The sequence below is a fragment of the Salvelinus sp. IW2-2015 genome, linkage group LG20 (assembly GCF_002910315.2).
Source record: "Salvelinus sp. IW2-2015 linkage group LG20, ASM291031v2, whole genome shotgun sequence".
Classification (NCBI taxonomy): domain Eukaryota; kingdom Metazoa; phylum Chordata; class Actinopteri; order Salmoniformes; family Salmonidae; genus Salvelinus; species Salvelinus sp. IW2-2015.
Window position 1 is genome coordinate 69,376,896 of NC_036860.1, and position 22,283 is coordinate 69,399,178.

At 44.8% G+C, this 22,283-nt stretch overlaps 1 protein-coding gene across 1 annotated transcript in view; it reads right to left on the bottom strand.

Annotated features, from left to right (window-relative positions):
* The window catches only part of LOC111980925 (protein FAM171A2), a 75,129-nt gene that overhangs the window by 32,761 nt on the left and 20,085 nt on the right, over window positions 1-22,283 (bottom strand). Inside the window, exon 3 of the mRNA XM_024011982.2 lies at window positions 10,595-10,687. Within this exon, the coding sequence (XP_023867750.1) occupies window positions 10,595-10,687 (93 nt within the window). The remainder of the gene's footprint in view (window positions 1-10,594; window positions 10,688-22,283) is intronic.

Genomic DNA, 22,283 nt, shown 5'->3' on the forward strand with positions numbered 1-22,283 from the left:
GGACAACACCCTGTCGTTCTCAACTAACATCAAGGCGGTGACCCGTTCCTGTAGGTTCATGCTCTACAACATTCGCAGAGTACGACCCTGCCTCACGCAGGAAGCGGCGCAGGTCCTAATCCAGGCACTTGTCATCTCCCGTCTGGATTACTGCAACTCGCTGTTGGCTGGGCTCCCTGCCTGTGCCATTAAACCCCTACAACTCATCCAGAACGCCGCAGCCCGTCTGGTGTTCAACTTTCCCAAGTTCTCTCACGTCACCCCGCTCCTCCGCTCTCTTCCACTGGCTTCCAGTTGAAGCTCGCATCCGCTACAAGACCATGGTGCTTGCCTACGGAGCTGTGAGGGGAACGGCCTCCGTACCTTCAGGCTCTGATCAGGCCTACACCCAAACAAGGGCACTGCGTTCATCCACCTCTGGCCTGCTCGCCTCCCTACCTCTGAGGAAGTACAGTTCCCGCTCAGCCCAGTCAAAACTGTTCGCTGCTCTGGCACCCCAATGGTGGAACAAACTCCCTCACGACGCCAGGTCAGCGGAGTCAATCACCACCTTCCGGAGACACCTGAAACCCACCTCTTTAAGGAATACCTAGGATAGGATAAAGTAATCCTTCTAACCCCCCCCCCCCTTAAAAGAGTTAGATGCACTATTGTAAAGTGGTTGTTCCACTGGATATCATAAGGTGAATGCACCAATTTGTAAGTCGCTCTGGATAAGAGCGTCTGCTAAATGACTTAAATGTAAAAATGTAAATGTTAATCTTAGCAAAAATTACCTGTTATAGGTTAGGATCACTACTTTATTTTAAGAATGTGAAATGTCAAAATAATAGCGAAAGAATGATTTATTTCAGCTATTATTTCTTTCATCACATTCCCAGTGGGTCAGAAGTTTACATACACTCAACTAGTATTTGGTAGCATGCCTGAAGTTGTTTAACTTGGATCAACTGTTTCAGATAGCCTTCCACAAGCTTCCCAAAATAAGTTGGGTGAATTTTGGCCCAATCCTCCTGACAGAGCTGGTGTAACTGAATCAGATTTGTAGGCCTTCTTGCTCGCACACGCTTTTTCAGTTCTGCCCACAAATGTTCTATAGGATTGAGGTCAGGGCTTTGTGATTGCCACTCCAATACCTTGACTTTGTTGTCCTTAAGCCATTTTGCCACAACTTTGGAAGTATGCTTGGGGTCATTGTCCATTTGGAAGAACCATTTGCGACCAAGCTTTAATTTCCTGACTGATGCCTTGAGATGTTGCATCAATATATCTACATAATTTTCCTGCCTCATGATGCCATCTATTTTGTGAAGTGCACCAGTCCCTCCTGCGGCAAAGCACCCCACAACATGATGCTGGCACCCCCGTGCTTCACGGTTGGGATGGTGTTCTTCATCTTGCCAGCCTCCTTTTTCCTGCAAACATAACGATGGACATAATGGCCAAACAGTTCTATTTTTGTTTCATCAGACCAGAGGACATTTCTCCAAAAAGTACAATCGTTGTCCCCATGTGCAGTTGCAAACCGTAGTGTGGCTTTTTTATGGCGGTTTTGGAGCAGTGGCTTCTTTCTTGCTGAGTGGCCTTTCAGGTTATGTCGATATAGGAATCGTTTTACTGTGGATGTAGATACTTTTGTACTTGTTTCCTCCAGCATCTTCACAAAGTCCTTTGCTGTTGTTCTGGGATTGATTTGCACTTTTCGCACCAAAGTACATTCATCTCTCCTTCCTGAGGGTTATGACGGATGCGTGGTCCCATGGTGTTTTTTACTTGCGTAGTATTGTTTGCACAGATGAACGCGGTACCTTCAGGCGTTTGGAAATTGCTCCCAAGGATGAACCAGACTTGTGGAGGGCTACCATTTTTTTCTGAGGTCTTGGCTGATTTCTTTTGATTTTCCCATGATGTCAAGCAAAGAGGCACTGAGTTTGAAGGTAGGTCTTGAAATACATCCACAGGTACACGTCCAATTGACTCAAATGATGTAAAGCCATGACATAATTTTGTGGAATTTGCCAAGCTGTTTAAAGGCACAGTCAACTTAGTGTATGTAAACGTCTGACCCACTGGAAAAGTGATGCAGTGAACTATAAGTGAAATAATCTGTCTGTAAACAATTGTTGGAAAAATTACTTGTGTCATGCACAAAGTAGATGTCCTAACCAACTTGCCAAAACTATAGTTTGTTAACAAGAAATGTGTGGAGTGGTTGAATAACGAGTTTTAATGACTACAACCTAAGTGTATGTAAACTTCTGACTTCAACTGTACAGTCGTGGCCAAAAGTTTTGAGAATGACACAAATATTAATTTTCACTAAGTCTGCTGCCTCAGTTCGTATGATGGCAATTTTCATATACTCCAGAATGTTATGAAGAGTGATCAGATGAATTGCAAAGTCCCTCTTTGCCATTCAAATGAACTGAATCCCCCAAAAACATGTCCACTGCATTTCAGCCCTGCCACAAAAGGACCAGCTGACCACATGTCAGTGATTCTCTTGTTAACACAGGTATGAGTGTTGACGAGGATAAGGCTGGACATCACTTTGTCATGCTGATTGAGTTCGAATAACAGACTGGAAGCTTCAAAAGGAGGGTGGTGCTTGGAATCATTGTTCTTCCACTGTCAACCATGGTTACCTGCAAGGAAACACGTGTCATCATCATTGCTTTGCACAAAAAGGGCTTCACAGGCAAGGATATTGCTGCCAGTAAGATTGCACCTAAATCAACCACTTATCAGATTATCAAGAACTTCATGGAGAGTGTTTCAATTGTTGTGAAAAAGGCTTCAGGGTGCCCAAGAAAGTCCAGCAAGCGCCAGGACCATCTCCTAAAGTTGATTCAGCTGCGTGATCGGGGCACCACCAGTACAGAGCTTGCTCAGGAATGGCAGCAGGCAGGTGTGAGTGCATCTGCCCGCACAGTGAGGCGAAGACTTTTGGAGGATGGCCTGGTGTCAAGAAGGGCAGCAAAGAAGCCACTTCTCTCCAGGAAAAACATCAGGGACAGACTGATATTCTGTAAAAGTTACAGGCACTGGACTGCTGAGGACTGGGGTAGTCATTTTCTCTGATGAATCCCCTTTCCGATTGTTTGGGGCATGCGGAAAAAAGCTTGTCCGGAGAAGACAAGGTCAGCGCTACCATCAGTCCTGTGTCATGCCAACAGTAAAGCATCCTGAGACTATTCATGTGTGGGGTTGTTTCTCAGCCAAGGGAGTGGGCTCACTCACAATTTTGCCTAAGAACACAGCCATGAATAAAGAATGGTACCAACACATCCTCAGAGAGCAACTTCTCCCAACCATCCAGGAACAGTTTGGTGACGAACAATGCCTTTTCCAGCATGATGGAGCACCTTGCCATAAGGCAAAAGTGATAACTAAGTGGCTCGGGGAACAAAACATCGATATCGACATGGCCAGGAAAAACCCCAAATCCCACTGAGAACTTGTGGTCAATTGTCAAGAGGCTTGTGGAAAAACAAAAACCCACAAATTCTGACAAACTCCAAGCATTGATATGCAAGAATGGGCTGCCATCAGTCAGGATGTGGCCCAGAAGTTAATTGACAGCATGCCAGGGCGGATTGTAGAGGTCTTGAAAAAGAAGGGTCAACACTACAAACATTGACTCTTTGCATCAACTTCATGTAATTGTCAATAAAAGCCTTTGACACTTATGAAATGCTTGTAATTATACTTCAGTATTCCATAGTAACATCTGACAAAAATATCTAAAGACACTGAAGCCCGCAAACTTTGTGGAAATTAATATTTGTGTCATTCAACAAAACATTTGGCCACGACTGTATATACTCAATGAAAATATAAACGCAACCCATATTTCATGAGCTGAAATAAAAGATCCCAGAAATGTTCCATACGCATACAAATGCATGCCCCTACCTCATCCAGAAACAAAGACAGGGCTTCGTACTAAATTGATGCTGCTGAATAATTGTGCTATACGCCACAGCACTAATCAACATAGAAAATGGCTTGACGCTGGGACATGGCTTGGCTTAGAGACAGCGGAATGAGATAGGACAAGTGTGATTTTTGTGAACGCTCTGTACCCTTTCTTCCCTCATTTCCATACCAACAGACAAGGCCCAGGTGTTCCGTCCGACATCACAGAGCAACAACAGAAACAATGGAGGGGGCAGAGCATATGGAGGGATGCATGATGGGAGAGCGTGACTACCGAGTGTAGCCACTAAAGAGCAGCATATGCCAGAGGCGGAGGCTGCTGTAAATAATGTTGTGTGTGTGTGTGTATGTGTGTGCGCGTGCGTGCGTGTGCTTGTGTGTGTGTGTGTGGTAAAGGCTTGACTGGGTGTGTTGTAAAAGCTTGACATTTGAGTTAGAAGTGCAGCTGGGATGCGGTGATTGAATCACAGCATGATTCATGTTAGCTAGGTTGCAGTCACTTACTGCTGACACTGTATGTGTTTACCCATTTTTTGAGGCAACCAATTGACTTTCCCTGGAGGTTTTTCTGTCGATGTGGACACATCATGCTCAATGCCATAGCTGAGAAATAACCTTGTCGATAACCCTGCTATGGTCTCTATCATGAAGCACAAAGATGAGACACACAACCAGATTAGTAAAGGTTTAGACACACTTCTAGGGCCTATGACTGGCTAACAACCACTCATAGCAAAGTACCTTCAGAGCCTGAATATGGCTCCGCCAAAGGACTGTCGAGGGGATAACTAAGCCTCCCGTGTTGCTCCAATTAATTGTGTGTAACACTGCTTCAACCCCAGTAACGCGTTATTATAACGTCTGAGCCAAGAGACTTAACACACGCTACGCAACACAACATATAGGAGAGTCAACTCAACCATGGCCTGTTTCCGTAGCTCTGTTCTGAACCCACATGACAATGGGGGGATTCTGAGAGAAAGAGAAATGTAGGCTTTATGGGCAAAGATAGAGTGAGTGTTATTTTGTATTTATTTCACCTTTATTTAACCAGGTAGGCCAGTTGAGAACAAGTTCTCATTTACAACTGCGACCTGGCCATGATAAAGCGAAGCAGTGCAACAAAAAACAACACAGAGTTACACATGGGATAAACAAAAGTACAGTCAATAACACAATAGAAAAATCTATACACAGTGTGTGCAAATGGAGTAAGGAGGTAAGGCAATAAATAGGCCATAGTAGTGAAGTAATTGCAATTGAGCAAATTAACACGGGAGTGATAGATGTACAGATGATGATGTGCAAGTAGAGATACTGGTGTGCAAAAGAGCAAAAAAGTAAAGTAAATAAAAACAATATGGGGATGAGGTAGGTAGTTGGATGGGCTATTTACAGATGGGCTATGTACAACTGCAGCGATCGGTAAGCTGCTCAGATAGCTGATGCTTAAAGTTAGTGAGGGAGATATAAGTCTCCAACTTCAGCGATTTTTGCAATTCGTTCCAGTCATTGGCAGCAGACAACTGTAAGGAAAGGCGGCCAAAGGAGGTGTTGGCTTTGGGGATGACCAGTGAGATATACCTGCTGGAGCGCGTGCTACGGGTGGGTGTTGTTATGGTGACCAGTGAGCTGAGATAAGGCGGAACATTACCTAGCAAAAACGTATAGGTGACCTGGAGCCAGTGGGTCTGAAGACGAATATGTAGTGAGGGCCAGCCGACGAGAGTATACCGGTCGCAGTGGTAGAATATGGGGCTTTGGTAACAAAACCAAAAGGAAATAGGAAGCCCATTCTAGATTTAATTTTGGATTGGAGATGCTTAATATGAGTCTGGAAGGAGAGTTTACAGTCTATCTAGACACCTAGGTATTTGTAGTTGTCCACATATTCTAAGTCAGAACCGTCCAGAGTAGTGATGCTAGTCTGGCGGGCGGGTGCGGGCAGCAATCGGTTGAAGAGCATGCATTTAGTTTTACTAGCGTTTAAGAGCAGTTGGAGGCCACGGAAGGAGTGTTGTATGGCATTGAAGCTCGTTCGGAGGTGTGTTAACACAGTGTCCAAAGAAGGGCCAGATGTATACAGAATGGTGTCGTCTGCGTAGAGGTGGATGTGGTTGGTGGATGTGTTACGTGGTTAACGTATATTGTATCATCTTTAAAACAATGTTGCAAAATAAGTAAACATATCAAGGTTGTACAATGATGCCTTTATTGCAGGCTGTCTTTGAATGATATACAGTAGCTGCTACTACTTGTGCAATGATGTTTCAACCATAATGTCAATAACACTGAGTGGAACAACAATTAAACAAGGCTACAATGTTGACCAAATACTAAACATACCTTGTGATTACACAGCTTAATTACACCAATCACGTGCTGCATGCTTTCAAGTACACAGCCACACTAACAATCCCATTCTACCAAACACAGCATTTTTGGTTTTGTCAAACACAGCTTGAAAAGCACCCCCCTCTCCTCTCCCCCCTCATTGGCACTCCTCCACCTCTTCAAAACTCTTTCGTTTCCTGCCACCGGTTGTCTCCATGGTGACCAGTCTTTAGCACTGAGAGCTGCACTTTCAGATGGCCTCTCATCAGTTCCAATCCATCAGCACAGAGATCTACTGTCTTTCTTCTCCCTGTTACTAGGGCACTCGTCGTGATACACTGCCGTGCTTAGTCCTTCTGAGAGACTCGGCTCTACCGCTTAAAGAGACAGCAGAGAAAACGTGCTAAACTGCTCCTCGCTTAACTGACTGAGCAAGAATACTCTGGAGGCATTGGGAGAGAGCGGGAGAGAGTGGGAGAGCCTGTGTGAGAGTGTGTGTGTGTGTGTATACGTGTAAGTGTGTCAGCAAAACGACCACATCCTCCATTCATGTCCCTCTATAAAAGTTGCCAGATGCTCCAGCATGTTAACAAGAGAGTTGTGTAACTGTATCTCATCCTGATTCAATTAAGTAGTATTCAAACCTGACTAACTAACTAAGAACACAGGGGTAGCTGGTCATTGGAGCCGGTTTGGTATTTTTTGCATTTTAATAGGATCCCCATTAGCTTTTGCGAAAGCAGCAGCTACTCTTCCTGGGGTCCACACAAAACATGAAACATAATACAGAACATTAATAGAAAAGAACAGCTCAAGGACAGAACTACATAAATAAAAAAAATGGCACACATAGCCTACATATCAATACATACAATACACACAAAATATCCAGGTCAAATGGGGGAGAGGCGTTGTGCCGTGAGGTGTTGCTTTATCTGTTTTTTGAAACCAGGTTGGCTGTTCATTACAGCAATATGAGATGGAAGGGAGTTTTATCTGGATTTGGGGACAGTGAAAAGACCCCTGGTGGCATGTCTGGTGGGGTAAGTTTGTACAACAGTTGTACATACAACTACAGTAATCCCTCGTTTATCGCGGGGGTTACGTTCCGAAAATGACCCGCGATAAGTGAAATCCGCGAAATATATATATTTTTTTTTTTTACAATTAGCAACTATTACATGTATACAAATACAGTGACTCACGTGTAGGCCGTTTCACTGCTCTTCAGACTGGGCCGCTGCATCCTGACTGCGCTCTGCAGTGTTCTCTTCTTCCGCCGTTTGGGCCCATCCGCAGGTGCTTTTGTCGGTCCAGGCCGTTTCGTCGACATTATGGGTTTAGGAGATGTTCGAAATTACAAGATAATTTGGCCAACTTAATGTAAATTTGCCAAGCTGTTTTATGTACGTACACATAACTGCACGAGACGACAAAATGATAGCACAATTCGTAGCATGTTTTGATAGCATTAAGAAAGCGGGAGTGAGTTTTTAGCGAATCAGAATGCAGAGCACAATGCACCAAAAAAAAAAAAAAATGAACATTATGAAAATCCGCGAAATAGCGAATCCGCGATAAGTGAACCGCGAAGTGGCGAGGGATCACTGTACCCTCATGCCACAGATCGTCAACACACTACTAAAACCCCCCACAGGGGGGTGGAGTAATATGTAGTCAATTATGTCATGAAGAGACCCTCTTGACAGAGGACGAGCAGAGGAGGAGAGACAGCTGTCCCGGGGCATAATTAAAGGGGACAGACAGGGCTCTCATTGAGGCTGTTGGTAAAGAAAGCAATGTGCTGCAAGTCACAATAAATGCCTCTATCCCTGTCACGCACACATACAGTCAAGTCGGTCCCAGATTCTGGGATCGTTAAGGAGATAAGGGAAAACTGCTGGGTCAAGGGCCCTGGGCATGCCAGTTCAGAGAGGAGGAGGAAGAGAGAGAGAGAGAGAGAGAGAGAGAGAGAGAGAGAGAGAGAGAGAGAGAGAGAGAGAGAGAGAGAGAGAGAGAGAGAGAGAGAGAGAGGAGAGAGAGAGAGAGAGAGAGAGAGAGAGAGAGAGAGAGAGAGAGAGAGAGAGAGAGAGAGAGAGAGAGAGAGAGAGAGAGAGAGAGAGAGAGAGAGAGAGAGAGAGAGAGAGAGAGAGAGAGAGAGAGATATAGGAGGTTGGGGAGGTATGGAGATTCAGTTGATAGACAGTAGAGAGAATGTGTGTTGTGTGGGTCTGAGAGAAAGGAAGAGAGAGAGAAATAGAGAGAGAGAGAGCATGAACTACAGAGAAAGTGTGAGCATGTCACGTGTACAGCTTTCCTAAGGGGCCTTGTTTGGAGCGGATTACATCATTCTGGCTCACTCATTGGACTGGACAGGTGACAGGACGTTGAGGGATGACGCCATGGTTATATATTTAATTCACTTGGCTGTGGCACCACGTACAGCACTGTACTGTCTGCGTAAGCAGAGAAACTGACAGAGATGAAGAGAATGAGGAAGAAGGAGGGCGAGAAGACAGGGAGGTGTACACTGTGATTATTACTAACACCTCATACTGTATATCTAAGAGGAATATAGAGGTAAAGATAGAACATTATTTTCTTAAATTAGCGGGTATTGTTCCCACCCAGCATTACCCGAAACACATACCCCACATCCCCAACTGCAGGTCATGATTGTTTTCCTAGCCACTGTGCGTCTGCCTTTGCATTGCTTGCTCTTTTTGGCTTGAGGCTGGGTATCTGTAAAGCACTAGGCGACAACTGCTGATGTAAAAAGGGGGTTGAAAATACATATGATTGAATTCGATTTTCACACCCAGAGGCTAGCATTAAACAGAGACTTATCGATCACATCCCATAATGTGGGCTATAACAACACAACAATAGTACGCACTGCTGCCACCGTGAAAGCAATTATTAAAATCATACGGAAATATGACTGGCGAATCTATAGGTCTTTCTTGAATTTATTTCATAGAGATGAACAAAGCATGCACTTTACACCCAGCCCATTCCTAGACAGGTGTAAATTCTGGAAGACATTTATAGCCTGTTTGGTTTGCCTACAAATGCCTCGAGGCAGATAGAGTGTTGCATCTAGGTCGATTTAATTTGCATGCTTCATCTTCTGTATTGCTGGTTTATTGGCACTGTCAATAATGTGGAAAGTTACGAGTGTATTTTAACGGATCTGAGTAATAAACACACACGCACACACGCACACACAAAACTAAGAACTGCGATTAGCTGATTTGGCAATAAAAGCCTGTTTCTCTTTTGCTGTAGTTTAGCGGCCGGGTGATGTACTAGTGATGTAACTGGCTTTGAATACAGAGAGGCTTGTTAGAGGACAGCAAGCTCCATTTGTTCTGCCACTTACTCTTCAGCTCCACTATACGCGTGTCGCTGTTGCATTTTACCTGCTACACAGAGCTTTGTTTTGAGAGTGGAGAGGAGCAGAGGGGGAGAGCATCTTGATTCTATTTTGCCTAATGTACTATATTCATTGATTGTGCGTAAGTACTATAGCATTGGTCCAGTTCTTCACAGGTACTCATTAAATCTACAATATGTAACTTTTTGGGCGACCTGACCAAATTCTAGAGTTATAGATCTGTCATTCTCATTGAAAGTGGTAGATCTGCTCTACAGTATGTGCGCTATTTCTGTGCTTCCCATTCTTTAGTTTTGTTTTTGCGTTCTTTTACTTTTGGTTATGTACGCCACCTTCAAAAAGCTGAAAATGCAAAATGTTTGGTTATTCAAAATATATTTCACAACAGTTTAGATGGTACAATGATTCCCCGCGCTTGTTTTGTCACAAACTGAATTTTAGCAACTAGGAAATGGCGGAGTGATTTCTGCATAATGCACTTTTAAATTGTTGCTAGTGGTTGTCCTAAAATATCCTCTAATTTCACAAGTTGCTTTTGTTTACATTGTGAACCTAGCTAGTCAATGTAGCTAGCTAGCTAGTAGAAGCTTCTTCTTCTTCTAGCTTCTTCTGACATCATTATTTCAATTCACATGATAAAATGAGCGCACGCGTCAGACATCAAGATTTTGTAGAAAAACATTTACCCCAGGCTGTAGCAGTGCCGCAACACTGTGATGCAGTGGCTTAGACCCCTGCGCCACTCGGGAGGCCAGACATAAAAAATGTTACCTTGCCGATCTTGAACTTGGGATGCTGTCATTGGACATGACGCAAGGTGAAAGCAACACGGGCAGTGAAGCAGCTTCCATTGATTTCAAAGGAAGCATTTCCTCAACGGTTGACGGCTGATGGCAACGCCAGGTATAGTATGTAGAGACTCACCTGGGGATCCCAGCAGCACCTGGACTATGTCATCATACAGGATCAGGGTCGCAGGCCGCTGGGGGAGCAAGTAGAGGCTGACTGAAGCATACACTGAGGGAGAGAGAGAGAGAGAGAGACAGAGAGAGAGACAGAGCAAGAGAGAGAGAGAGAGAGAGAGAGAGAGAGAGAGAGAGAGAGAGAGAGAGAGAGAGAGAGAGAGAGAGAGAGAGAGAGAGAGAAGAGAGAGAGAGAGAGAGAGAGAGAGAGAGAGAGAGAGAGAGAGAGAGAGAGAGAGAGAAGGAAAAGTGAGGAGGAAAAGGGAAAGAGAGAGGAGAGAGAGGAAGAGAGAAACAAGACAAACATGAGTTAGTTATGACAGATCAGTCATCAATCAGACACACCTGTCTCTGTTGACTGCTGTGGTATTGTCCTCACCCCCCCCCACCCCCCCAGTCATAACAAAACAATGTTTATCAAACACAGAGACAGTCATGACCTATTTTGCTCCCTTCAAAGTGTTTCCAGCTGTGCAGCAAGGCAAAAATACAGCCAGCGTGGGGTTATATAAAGAAACCAGGCCACCTCATTCATCAGCGGTCCACAGAGGATACTATATACGTGTGGTGAGGAAATCCTAGTGCATCCCACCTGAGAGTTCCCTCCCTGTCAGTCAGACTGTAAGGAGTGTGTGCTCGTGTGTGTGTGTGTGTGTGTCTGCAACCCGAGTCCACTAGAGGAGGAGAGACAGGTAATGAGCAACAACAGTCTCCGTTCGTTAACATCTGAGCTTCTTTTTGAAAGGGCGATTGTGACGAGGCATTGAAATCCACCCAGAGGGAAAGCGCTCAGGATAGATTCAAAACACTCTTGACATTGACAAGCCTCTCTATCCTTTCGTCTGTGTTCAGGGGGGTGTGGAAGGATGTGTGCTGTCTTGACACTCCTGACATGTGTATGCTTTGCTGGTCAAGAGAGGTATATCTATTGGATTATATCTCGAAAGGGTGTAGACCAGTGGTTCCCGAACTTTTTATAGTCCTGTACCCCTTCAAACATTCAACCTCCAGCTGCGTACCCCCTCTAGCACCAGGGTCAGCGCACCCTCAAATGTTGTTTTTTTGCCATCATTGTAAGCCTGCCACACACACACTATACAATACATTTATTAAACATTAGAATGAGTGTGAGTTTGTCACAACCCGGCTTATGGGAAGTGACAAAGAGCTCTTATAGGACCAGGGCACAAATAATAATATAATAATAATCAATAATTTTGCTCTTTATTTAGCCATCTTACATATAAAACCTTATTTGTTCATCAAAAATGGTGAATAACTCACCATTGGTTAATAAGAAGGGTGTGCTTGAAAGGATGCACACAACTCTGCAATGTTGGGTTGTATTGGAGAGAGTCTCAGTCTTAAATCAGTTTCCACACACAGTCTGTGCCTGTATTTAGTTTACATGCTTGTGAAGGCCGAGAATCCACTCTCACATAGGTACGTGGTTGCAAAGGGCATCAGTGTCTTAACAGCGAGATTTGCCAAGGCAAGAAACTCTCACAGAGCGCAACCCTGTCCAGAAATATGACAGTGGCTTCTGATTAAATTACATTTTCACAGAACCGCTTGTTGCAATTTTGTGGAGGATCTCTTGTTCAGATATCGGTAAGTGAACTGGAGGCAGGCCATGAAAGGATTAACGAATCCCGTTGTTTCTGTCGTCCGTTTCGGGAAAGTACATGTGCAATTGCGCACCCAGCTCACTCAGGTGCTTCGCTATATCACATTTGACATTGTCCATAAGCTTGAGTTCATTTGCACACAGAAAAATCATTCAATGATGGAAAGACCTGTGTGTTGTCCTTGTTAATGCAGACAGAAAAGAGCTCCAACTTCTTAATCATAGCCTCAATTTTGTACCGCACATTGAATGTAGTTGCAGAGAGTCCCTGTAATCCTAGATTCAGATCATTCAGCAGAGAAAAAACATCCCCCAGATAGGCCAGTCGTGTGAGAAACTCGTCATCATGCAAGCGGTCAGACAAGTGAAAATGATGGTCAGTAAAGAACACTTTAAGCTCTTCTCTCAATTAAAAAAAACATGTCAATACTTTGCCCCTTGATAACCAGCACACTTCTGTATGTGGTAAAAGCATTACAAGGTCGCTGCCCATATCATATAATATATCATTGCATAATGCAGAAAATACACTAGAGTTCAGGGGCCTTGCTTTAACAAAGTTAACCATTTTCACTGTAGTATCCAAAACTTCTTTCAAGCTGTCAGGCATTCCCTTGGTAGCAACAGCCTCTCGATGGATGCTGCAGTGTACCCAAGTGTCGTCGGGAGCAACTGCTTGCACGCGCGTTACCACTCCACTATGTCTCCCTGTCATGGCTGTCATGACATTTGATGTCACAAATCTGTCCAGTACTTTAAAAATATCCTCTCCTGTTGTCCTGGTTTCCAGTGGTTTGCAGAAGAGGATGTCTTCCTTAATTGACCCCCCCATAAACGTAACGGATATATACCAGGAGCTGTGCCAGGCCCGCCACGTCTGTTGACTCATCCAGCTGTAACGCATAGAATTCACTGGCATGTATGCGAAGCAGTAATTGTTTCAAAACATCTCCTGCCATGTCACTGATGCATCGTGAAACAGTGTTGTTTGATGAAGAAATTGTCTGTATAGTTTTTTAGGCCTTTTCCCCCAGCATTGTCCCAGCCATATCCGCGGCAGCAGGAATAATTAAGTCCTCCACAATAGTATGGGGCTTGCCTGTCTTAGCCACTCAGTAGCTCACCATATAAGACGCTTCTAGCCCTTCTTATGAATGGTATCTGCTGCTTTTATACATGACTTACTACTCGAAAGTCGTCTTAATTCTCGCTCAAAAAACATCCATGGCTTATTTTTGAAATTGGCATGTTTCGTTTCTAAATGTCTGCCCAAGAGTGAAGGTTTCATCGAGTTGTGAGATAGTACTTTTGCACATATAACACACTGTGGCCCGAGGAAAGGCACTACTCCCAATATAAGTGAACCCCAAATCAATCTAGTTCTCATCATATTTGCGCCACTTCGATGGTTCAACATCCCTGTCTGTTGTTTGATTCTTTCCTGGGTAAAGGGGCAGCAGCTCTTCGGCTGCATCAGATTCACAACTGTCAGTGTCCATGCTAGCTGGGCTAGCAACAAAAGTAGAATTACTGATGATAGCATTGGATGTGCTTGTGGAAGCAGAACAACTGCTGCTGGTAGTAGCAGTACTACCAGTAGAGCTGGCATGTGTCTCTATGGATGCGGGCCTTACTTTCTTTAACCATTTATCAATTTTCGAGCAAACGGAATGAGCAGCAGCTACGTTTGGCTACATACGGACAACTTGTGATAGATAGTAAGTTGAAAGCAGGACTGAGTTTTGGGGTGCCCCTCGAGCCCCATAGTGTGGGAACCACGGAAGTAGAGTAAGGTTATTGAATGGCATTCATTACTTGGCTCAGCATCAGCAGGAATGACAACTCAACTGTTTGGCATTTGGACATTGTTTTCTCCAGAATGTGGGATCTGACTATACCCACTGACCAGTATAGCCTTGGGCTGTCTGGACCCTCTGAAGCTGTAGCAAGTGATGGCTACTCTCCAGGACACATTATCATGTTGGCTGGAGTAAGCTGCAGTGCCCAGTGCCTATCTAGCCTGGTTTAACCAGACTGAACCCTGAATGCACCATTGAGAACAGTGTTCAGTCTGGGTTAATCCAGGCTAATGCCCATCTGTTATTGAGAAGAAGCAGGGTGTTGCTGCTACTGATGTACCCCCCCTGAGCTATAAGTCTGTGTGCATAAGGCAGCAGCGGAGACATCATGTACTCAAGGACTCAAAACATTTTTCACGCTTTTTGTGAATTTTGTTGTTGCACAGATCCTCACAGTAAAACCAGGTGCACACTCATCTGCATCAATCAATTGGTATACAGTTGTCATTTGCTTGATGCATTCTGCAAGAGCTAAAAATACAATAATTCAAATTATCATTATTTATTTTATGTTATTGGATGCACAATACGTATGTCTACAGCTTGGTAAGATATAGACTGTGTACTGTACGTTAAATGCTGATCATTCCATAAAGGGAAAGCTTTGTGTGCAGATGTCTGTATTGAAGTCACTGTGGTTTAGAAAGAAAGTCGATGCAGCATGCATTGTTTACACCGTTCCCTGCAGCTTGAATTATTAGGCTGTATGAGTATGCCCTTCGAGTGGGTGGATGCTTTCCAAGAGCTAAGAGCTACTGTTAGAGTGAGCCTGGCAGGTTACACCACCTCAGGTTCATAGACACTGCTTTAACTGAGATAACTGGGACATTCACCCCTTTCTCTCACGCACACACAGACACGCACGCACACACGCACACAGATTGCAAAGGGACACACGCACACCACACACACACTCAGAGATCCCACACGCATACACACACAGATCCCAAAGTGCTTAATATTCTCCACCATGGGAAGCAGAAAGAAGGAAAGGTGACTGCTTGTCAGAGCAGAGCATATACAGCATTGGGCCTGGGGAACAGATGTGGGGAGAGACAAGAGCCAGAGCTAGAGCCAGAAAAGACTGTGGCAGAGGGATAAAAAAAGCGGTGCATTTGACACAGGGGAGAAGGAAAGGGGGATGGGGAGGAAAGACAGATGGAGATGGAAAAGTGAGAGAGAGCGAGAATCCACATTAGGGGACAGAGAGTCAACATTACAATAAAACAATGCTAAAATGCCTCCGAGACATCAGTTGTATCATCCATCCTTCCAGGATGTGTCCAGTTCAGGTTTGGCCCGCTGACATCAGCTGAGTCAATCAGAGCTGTGAGCAAGAGGCACCTCGTCTCGTTGCACAATGAAACATACAGTGCCTTTCGAAAGTATTCACCCCCCTTGGCATTTTTCCTATTTTGTTGCCTTACAACCTGGAATTAAAATTGATTTTTGGGGGGTTTGTATCACTTGATTTACACAACATGCCTACCACTTTGAAGATGCAAAATATTTTTTATTGTGAAACAAACAAGAAATAAGACAAAGAACAGAAAACTTGAGCGTGCATAACTAATTCACCTCCCCCAAAGTCAATACTTTGTAGAGCCACCTTTTGCAGCAATTACAGCTGCAAGTCTATTGGGATATGTCTCTATTAGCTTGGCACATCTAGCCACTGGGATATTTGCTCATTCTTCAAGGCAAAACTGCTCCAGCTCCTTCAAATTGGATGGGTTCCTGCTGGTGTACAGCAATCTTTAAGTCATACCACAGATTCTCAATTGGATTGAGGGCTTTGACTAGGCCATTCCAAGACATTTAAATGTTTCCCCTTAAACCACTCGAGTGTTGCTTTAGCAGTATGCTTAGGGCCATCCTGCTGGAAGGTGAACCTCTGTCCCAGTCTCAAATCTCTGGAAGACTGAAACAGGTTTCCCTCAAGCATTTCTCTGTATTTAGTGTCATCCATCATTCCTTAAATTCTTAAAGAATTTAATTGAATAAAGTTTCCCAGTCCCTACCGATGAAAAACATCCCCACAGCATGATGCTGCCATCACCATGCTTCACTGTGGGGATGGTGTTCTCAGGGTGATTAGAGGTGTTGGGTTTGTGCCAGACATAGCGTTTTCCTTGATGACCAAAAAAGCTCAATTTTAGTCAGAGTACCTTCTTCCATATGTTTGGGGAGTCTCCCACATGCCTTTTGGCGAACACCAAACGTGTTTGCTTATTTTTTTCTTTAAGCAATGGCTTTTTTCTGGCCACTCTTCCGTAAAGCCCAGCTTTGTGGAGTGTACGGCTTAAAGTGGTCCTATGGACAGATACTCCAATCTCCGCTGTGGAGCTTTGCAGCTCTTTATTGCCTCTCTGATTAATGCCCTCCTTGCCCGGTCCGTGATTTTTAGTGGGCGGCCCTCTCTTGGCAGGTTTATTGTGGTGCCATATTCATTCCATTTAAAAAAAAAATGATTTTAATAATGCTCCGTGGGATGATCAAAGTTTATGATATTTTTCTATAACCCAACCCTGATCTGTACGTCTCCACAACTTTGTCCATGACCTGTTTGGAGAGCTCCTTGGTCTTCATGGTGCCGCTTGCTTGGTGGTGCCCCTTGCTTAGTGGTGTTGCAGACTCTGGGGCCTTTCAGAACAGGTGTATATATACTGAGATCACGTGTCAGATCATGTGACACTTAGATTGCACACAGGTGGACTTTATTAAATTAATTATGTGACTTCTGAATGTAACTGGTTGCACCAGATCTTATTTAGGGGCTTCTTAGCAAAGGGGGTGGTCACATATGCCCGCACCACTTTTCCGTTTTTTTTTCTTCCAAAATAAGTAATTTTTTTCATTTCACTTCACCAATTTGGACTATTTTGTGTATGTCCACTACATGAAAACCAAATAAAAATATATTTAAATTACAGGTTGTAAAGCAACAAAATAGGAAAAACGCAAAGGAGGTGAATACTTTTGCAAGGCACTGTATCAGTGATTGCAGTGAGTCATCCATCCCTGGGACTTGCATGACAACCACAGATTATGGAAGGGCTGGAGGGGATGGCCTAGCCGGGCTGTTTCTCTTAGACCGACGATAATAAAATATGCAAGGAGAATAGAGGGTCAAACATAGTCAGTGATGAACAGAACACTCCAGACGGAGACTGTTGAAGAGACATCTCTCAAAGGGGGAAGGCGTTTTGGGTTTGAAAGCATAAGGGACAAAGGATGCAGGGCCGACCCACATCCTCTCTCAGATTGTTGAGTCATGGTTATAGTACATTAACAGTTATTGTTTAACTTGTGTTTACACACATATGGTAGTTATTGTGATAGGGACTATACGGCGGTATATCTCCAGCTTGGTCCCAGATACGTTTGTGCTGTCTTGCCAAATCCTACCCTGTGATAACGATCATATGAGTTGACTATATAAACAGATCTGGGACCAGGCTAGCATCCCTCTTCAGATTTCTGCAATGTCATAATGGCTTAAAAAGTGTCTATAAAGTTTGTGAAATGCAAACAGACCGAGTGGATTCTCATTATCACAATCATCAAAGACATGATTCTGTTCTGTTGTCAGCACTCTGCAGCCTTCTCCAATTTCCCATACAGTGCCTTATTAAAACGGCTCAGGAATTTAAATGGATATACTGCAATTAAATAGAATAGGATTATAGTATTGACCTATAGAGAATAAATAGATGATGAAATATATTCCAAATTAAGAAAGCTTAATCAATCCAGTTCACTTCAGAATGATTCCAGAATCCGTGGAAACTTCATTGGGGTAATAGGCAGGGCCCAGGGGGATAACTTGGGAACATTGAAGTTTGTCTATTTCTGTATACCCATAATTACCAAGTTAAGTCTGCTGACAGTGTGTGTGCTCTGTGCAGAGAACTTGTTGACAGAGACAACAACGGCGGGGGACAAACGCAGGCGTGAAATGGAAGAGCAGTTAAAAAGGTTTGTGAAAAGGAGAAACACAAAAAGAAACACAAAAACACAAAACAAAAATAAAACCAAAAATCCAAGAAAGAGGTTTACCACTTGGATGAACATTGTTTCTCATTCAATCATTATGACCATATGTTATTGAATGTAGGCTACAGGATCAGAGAGAGCAGGTTAAAAAAAAGCGTTGGAACAAAAAGGTGCTGTTGGTGTAACAGAGGCAAGAGCTACAGTAACGCTCCATCCCCCATCCCAGCTCTCCGCCCGCAAATGAATGGCAGTTAAAAGCTTATTGGCCTTTTAAAAGCTTGGAGGTCTCAAGAGAGACTATCAACAAGAAATGTGTGCTGGATCAATCCGCCCGGCTGTTCGAGTGACAACAGATGCTTTCGGAAACATGATCAACTCAAATGGCATGAGGTATGAATTACGACGAAACAAGAGGAAATATTCCCACCACCGTCTAAGGTAAGGAGCCAGATCAGTGAAGGGATCCAACAGGGTTTGGGAGTATTCTTTTTCAATTCAGTCAATTCAGGAAGGAAACTTATATTCCAACGCCAACTTTATATTCCGATACTAACTTAAACTTTACTTCCTGAATGAACTGAATTTATAATGTAATTGAACCCAACCCTGGGATCAGAGGTTGCGGTACACTGCTTAATTTGTAAATTGGGCGGTCCCGGAACACATAGTGAGTGCGAGAGAGGGCGTTATCCGGGGGGCTCTGAGGTACCGGTGTCACGTCTACTCCCGCTCTTCCCCTCCAGCATTCATCAGGAGAATATCCCCTTCTTCATTACTACTGCACCAGATCATCCTCGGCCTCCCTTGGCTTCAACACCATTACCCCAAAATCTCATGGTCGAGGATGAGAATCAGACTGGTCACCCGAATCCCATTCCCTGTGGTTCCATGTCAGTTGAGAGTCCTGCGGTTGCACTTCAGCCCAACATCCCGGAGGTATACCAGGACCTGCGCGAGGTATTCTTCAAGACCCGCGCCACCTATCTTCCTCCTCATCGCCCCTGGGACTGTGCCATCGACCTGCTTGCGGGCTCAGCGTCTCCGCGCAGACGCATCTATCCTCTGTCGGTGGCTGAGGCCCAGGCCATGGAGGATTACATCAAATCAAATCAAATTTTATTAGTCACATACACATGGTTAGCAGATGTTAATGCGAGTGTAGCGAAATGCTTGTGCTTCTAGTTCCGACAATGCAGTGATGAAAACCAACAAGTAATCTAACCTAACAATTCCACAACTACTACCTTATACACACACACAAGTGTAAAGGGATAAAGAATATGTACATAAAGATATATGAATGAGTGGTGGTACAGAACGGCATGGCAAGATGCAGTAGATGGTATAGAGTACGGTATATACATATGAGATGAGTACTGTAGGGTATGTAAACATAAAGTGGCATAGTTAAAGTGGCTAGTGGTACATGTATTACATAAAGATGGCAAGATGCAGTAGATGATATAGAGTACAGTATATACATATGAGATGGGTAATGTAGGGTATGTAAACATTATATTAAGTGGCATTGTTTAAAGTGGCTAGTGGTACATTTTTACATAATTTCCATCAATCCCATTTTTAAAGTGGCTGGAGTTGAGTCCGTATGTTGGCAGCGGCCGCTAAATGTTAGTGGTGGCTGTTTAACAGTCTGATGGCCTTGAGATAGAAGCTGTTTTTCAGTCTCTCGGTCCCTGCTTGATGCACCTGTACTGACCTGCCTTCTGGATGATAGCGTGGTGAACAGGCAGTGGCTTGGGTGGTTGTTGTCCTTGATGATCTTTATGGCCTTCCTGTGACATCGGGTGGTGTAGGTGTCCTGGAGGGCAGGTAGTTTGCCCCCGGTGATGCGTTCTGCAGACCTCACTACCCTCTGGAGAGCCTTACGGTTGTGGCGGAGCAGTTGCCGTACCAGGCGGTGATACAGCCCGACAGGATGCTCTCGATTGTGCATCTGTAGAAGTTTGTGAGTGCTTTTGGTGACAAGCCGAATTTCTTCAGCCTCCTGAGGTTGAAGAGGCGCTGCTGCGCCTTCTTCACAACGCTGTCTGTGTGGGTGGACCAATTCAGTTTGTCCGTGATGTGTACACCGAGGAACTTAAAACTTTCCACCTTCTCCACTACTGACCCGTCGATGTGGATAGGGGGTGCTCCCTCTGCTGTTTCCTGAAGTCCACAATCATCTCCTTTGTTTTGTTGACGTTGAGTGTGAGGTTATTTTCCTGAACCACACTCCGAGGGCCCTCACCTCCTCCCTGTAGGCCGTCTCGTCGTTGTTGGTAATCAAGCCTACCACTTAGTGTCATCCGCAAACTTGATGATTGAGTTGGAGGCGTGCATGGCCACGCAGTCGTGGTGAACAGGAGTACAGGAGAGGGCTCAGAACGCACCCTTGTGGGGCCCCAGTGTTGAGGATCAGCGGGGTGAGATGTTGTTACCTACCCTCACCACCGGGGGCGGCCCGTCAGGAAGTCCAGGACCCAGTTGCACAGGGCGGGGTCGAGACCCAGGTCTCGAGCTTGATGACAGTTTGGAGGGTACTATGGTGTAAATGCTGAGCTGTAATCGATGAACAGCATTCTCACATGGGTATTCCTCTGTCCAGATGGGTTAGGGCAGTGTGCAGTGTGGTTGCGATTGCGTCGTCTGTGGACCTATTGGGTCGGTAAGCAAATTGGAGTGGGTCTAGGGTGTCCGGTAGGGTGGAGGTGATATGGTCCTTGACTAGTCTCTCAAAGCACTTCATGATGACGGAAGTGAGTGCTACGGGGCGGTAGTCGTTTAGCTCAGTTACCTTAGCTTCTTGGGAACAGGAACAATGGTCCCTCTTGAAGCATGTGGGAACAGCAGACTGGGATAAGGATTGATGAATATGTCCGTAAACACACCAGCCAGCTGGTCTGCGCATGCTCTGAGGACGCGGCTGGGAATGCCGTCTGGGCCTGCAGCCTTGCGAGGGTTAACACGTTTAAATGTTTTACTCACCTCGGCTGCAGTGAAGGAGAGCCCGCAGGTTTTGGTAGGGGGCCGTGTCAGTGGCACTGTATTGTCCTCAAAGCGGGCAAAAAAGTTGTTTAGCCTGTCTGGGAGCAAGACATCCTGGTCCGCGACGGGGCTGGTTTTCTTTTTGTAATCCGTGATTGACTGTAGACCCTGCCACATACCTCTTGTGTCTGAGCTGTTGAATTGCGACTCGATTTTGTCTCTGTACTGGGACTTAGCCTGTTTGATTGCCTTGCGGAGAGAATAGCTACACTGTTTGTATTCGGTCATGCTTCCGGTCACTTTGCCCTGGTTAAAAGCAGTGGTTCGCGCTTTCAGTTTCACGCGAATGCTGCCGTCAATCCACGGTTTCTGGTTTGGGAATGTTTTAATCGTTGCTGTGGGTACGACATCGTCAATGCACTTCCTAATGAACTCGCTCACCGAATCAGCATATTCGTCAATATTGTTGTTGGACGCAATGCGGAACATATTCCAATCCGCGTGATCGAAGCAGTCTTGAAGCGTGGATTCAGATTGGTCGGACCAGCGTTGAACAGACCTGAGCGCGGGAGCTTGTTGTTTGAGTTTCTGTTTGTAGGCTGGAATCAACAAAATGGAGTCGTGGTCAGCTTTTCCGAAAGGGGGGCGGGGGAGGGCCTTATATGCGTCGCGGAAATTAGTATAACAATGATCTAGGGTTTTTCCAGCCCTGGTAGCACAATCGATATGCTGATAGAATTTAGGGAGTTTTGTTTTTAGATTAGCCTTGTTAAAATCCCCAGCTACGATGAATGCAGCCTCAGGGTGTGTGGTTTCCAGTTTACAAAGAGTCAGATAAAGTTCGTTCAGGGCCATCGATGTGTCTGCTTGGGGGGAATATATACGGCTGTGATTATGATTGAAGAGAATTCCCTTGGTAGATAATGCAGTCGACATTTGATTGTGAGGAGTCTAGATCAGGTGAACAGAATGCTTGAGTTCCTGTGTGTTGTTATGATGATCACACCACGTCTCGTTAATCATAAGGCATACCCCCCCGCCCCTCTTCTTACCGGAAAGATGTTTGTTTCTGTCGGCGCGATGCATGAAGAAACCAGCTGGCTGCACCGACTCCGTTAGCGTCTCTTGAGTTAGCCATGTTTCCGTGAAGCAGAGCACGTTGCAATCCCTGATGTCTCTCTGGA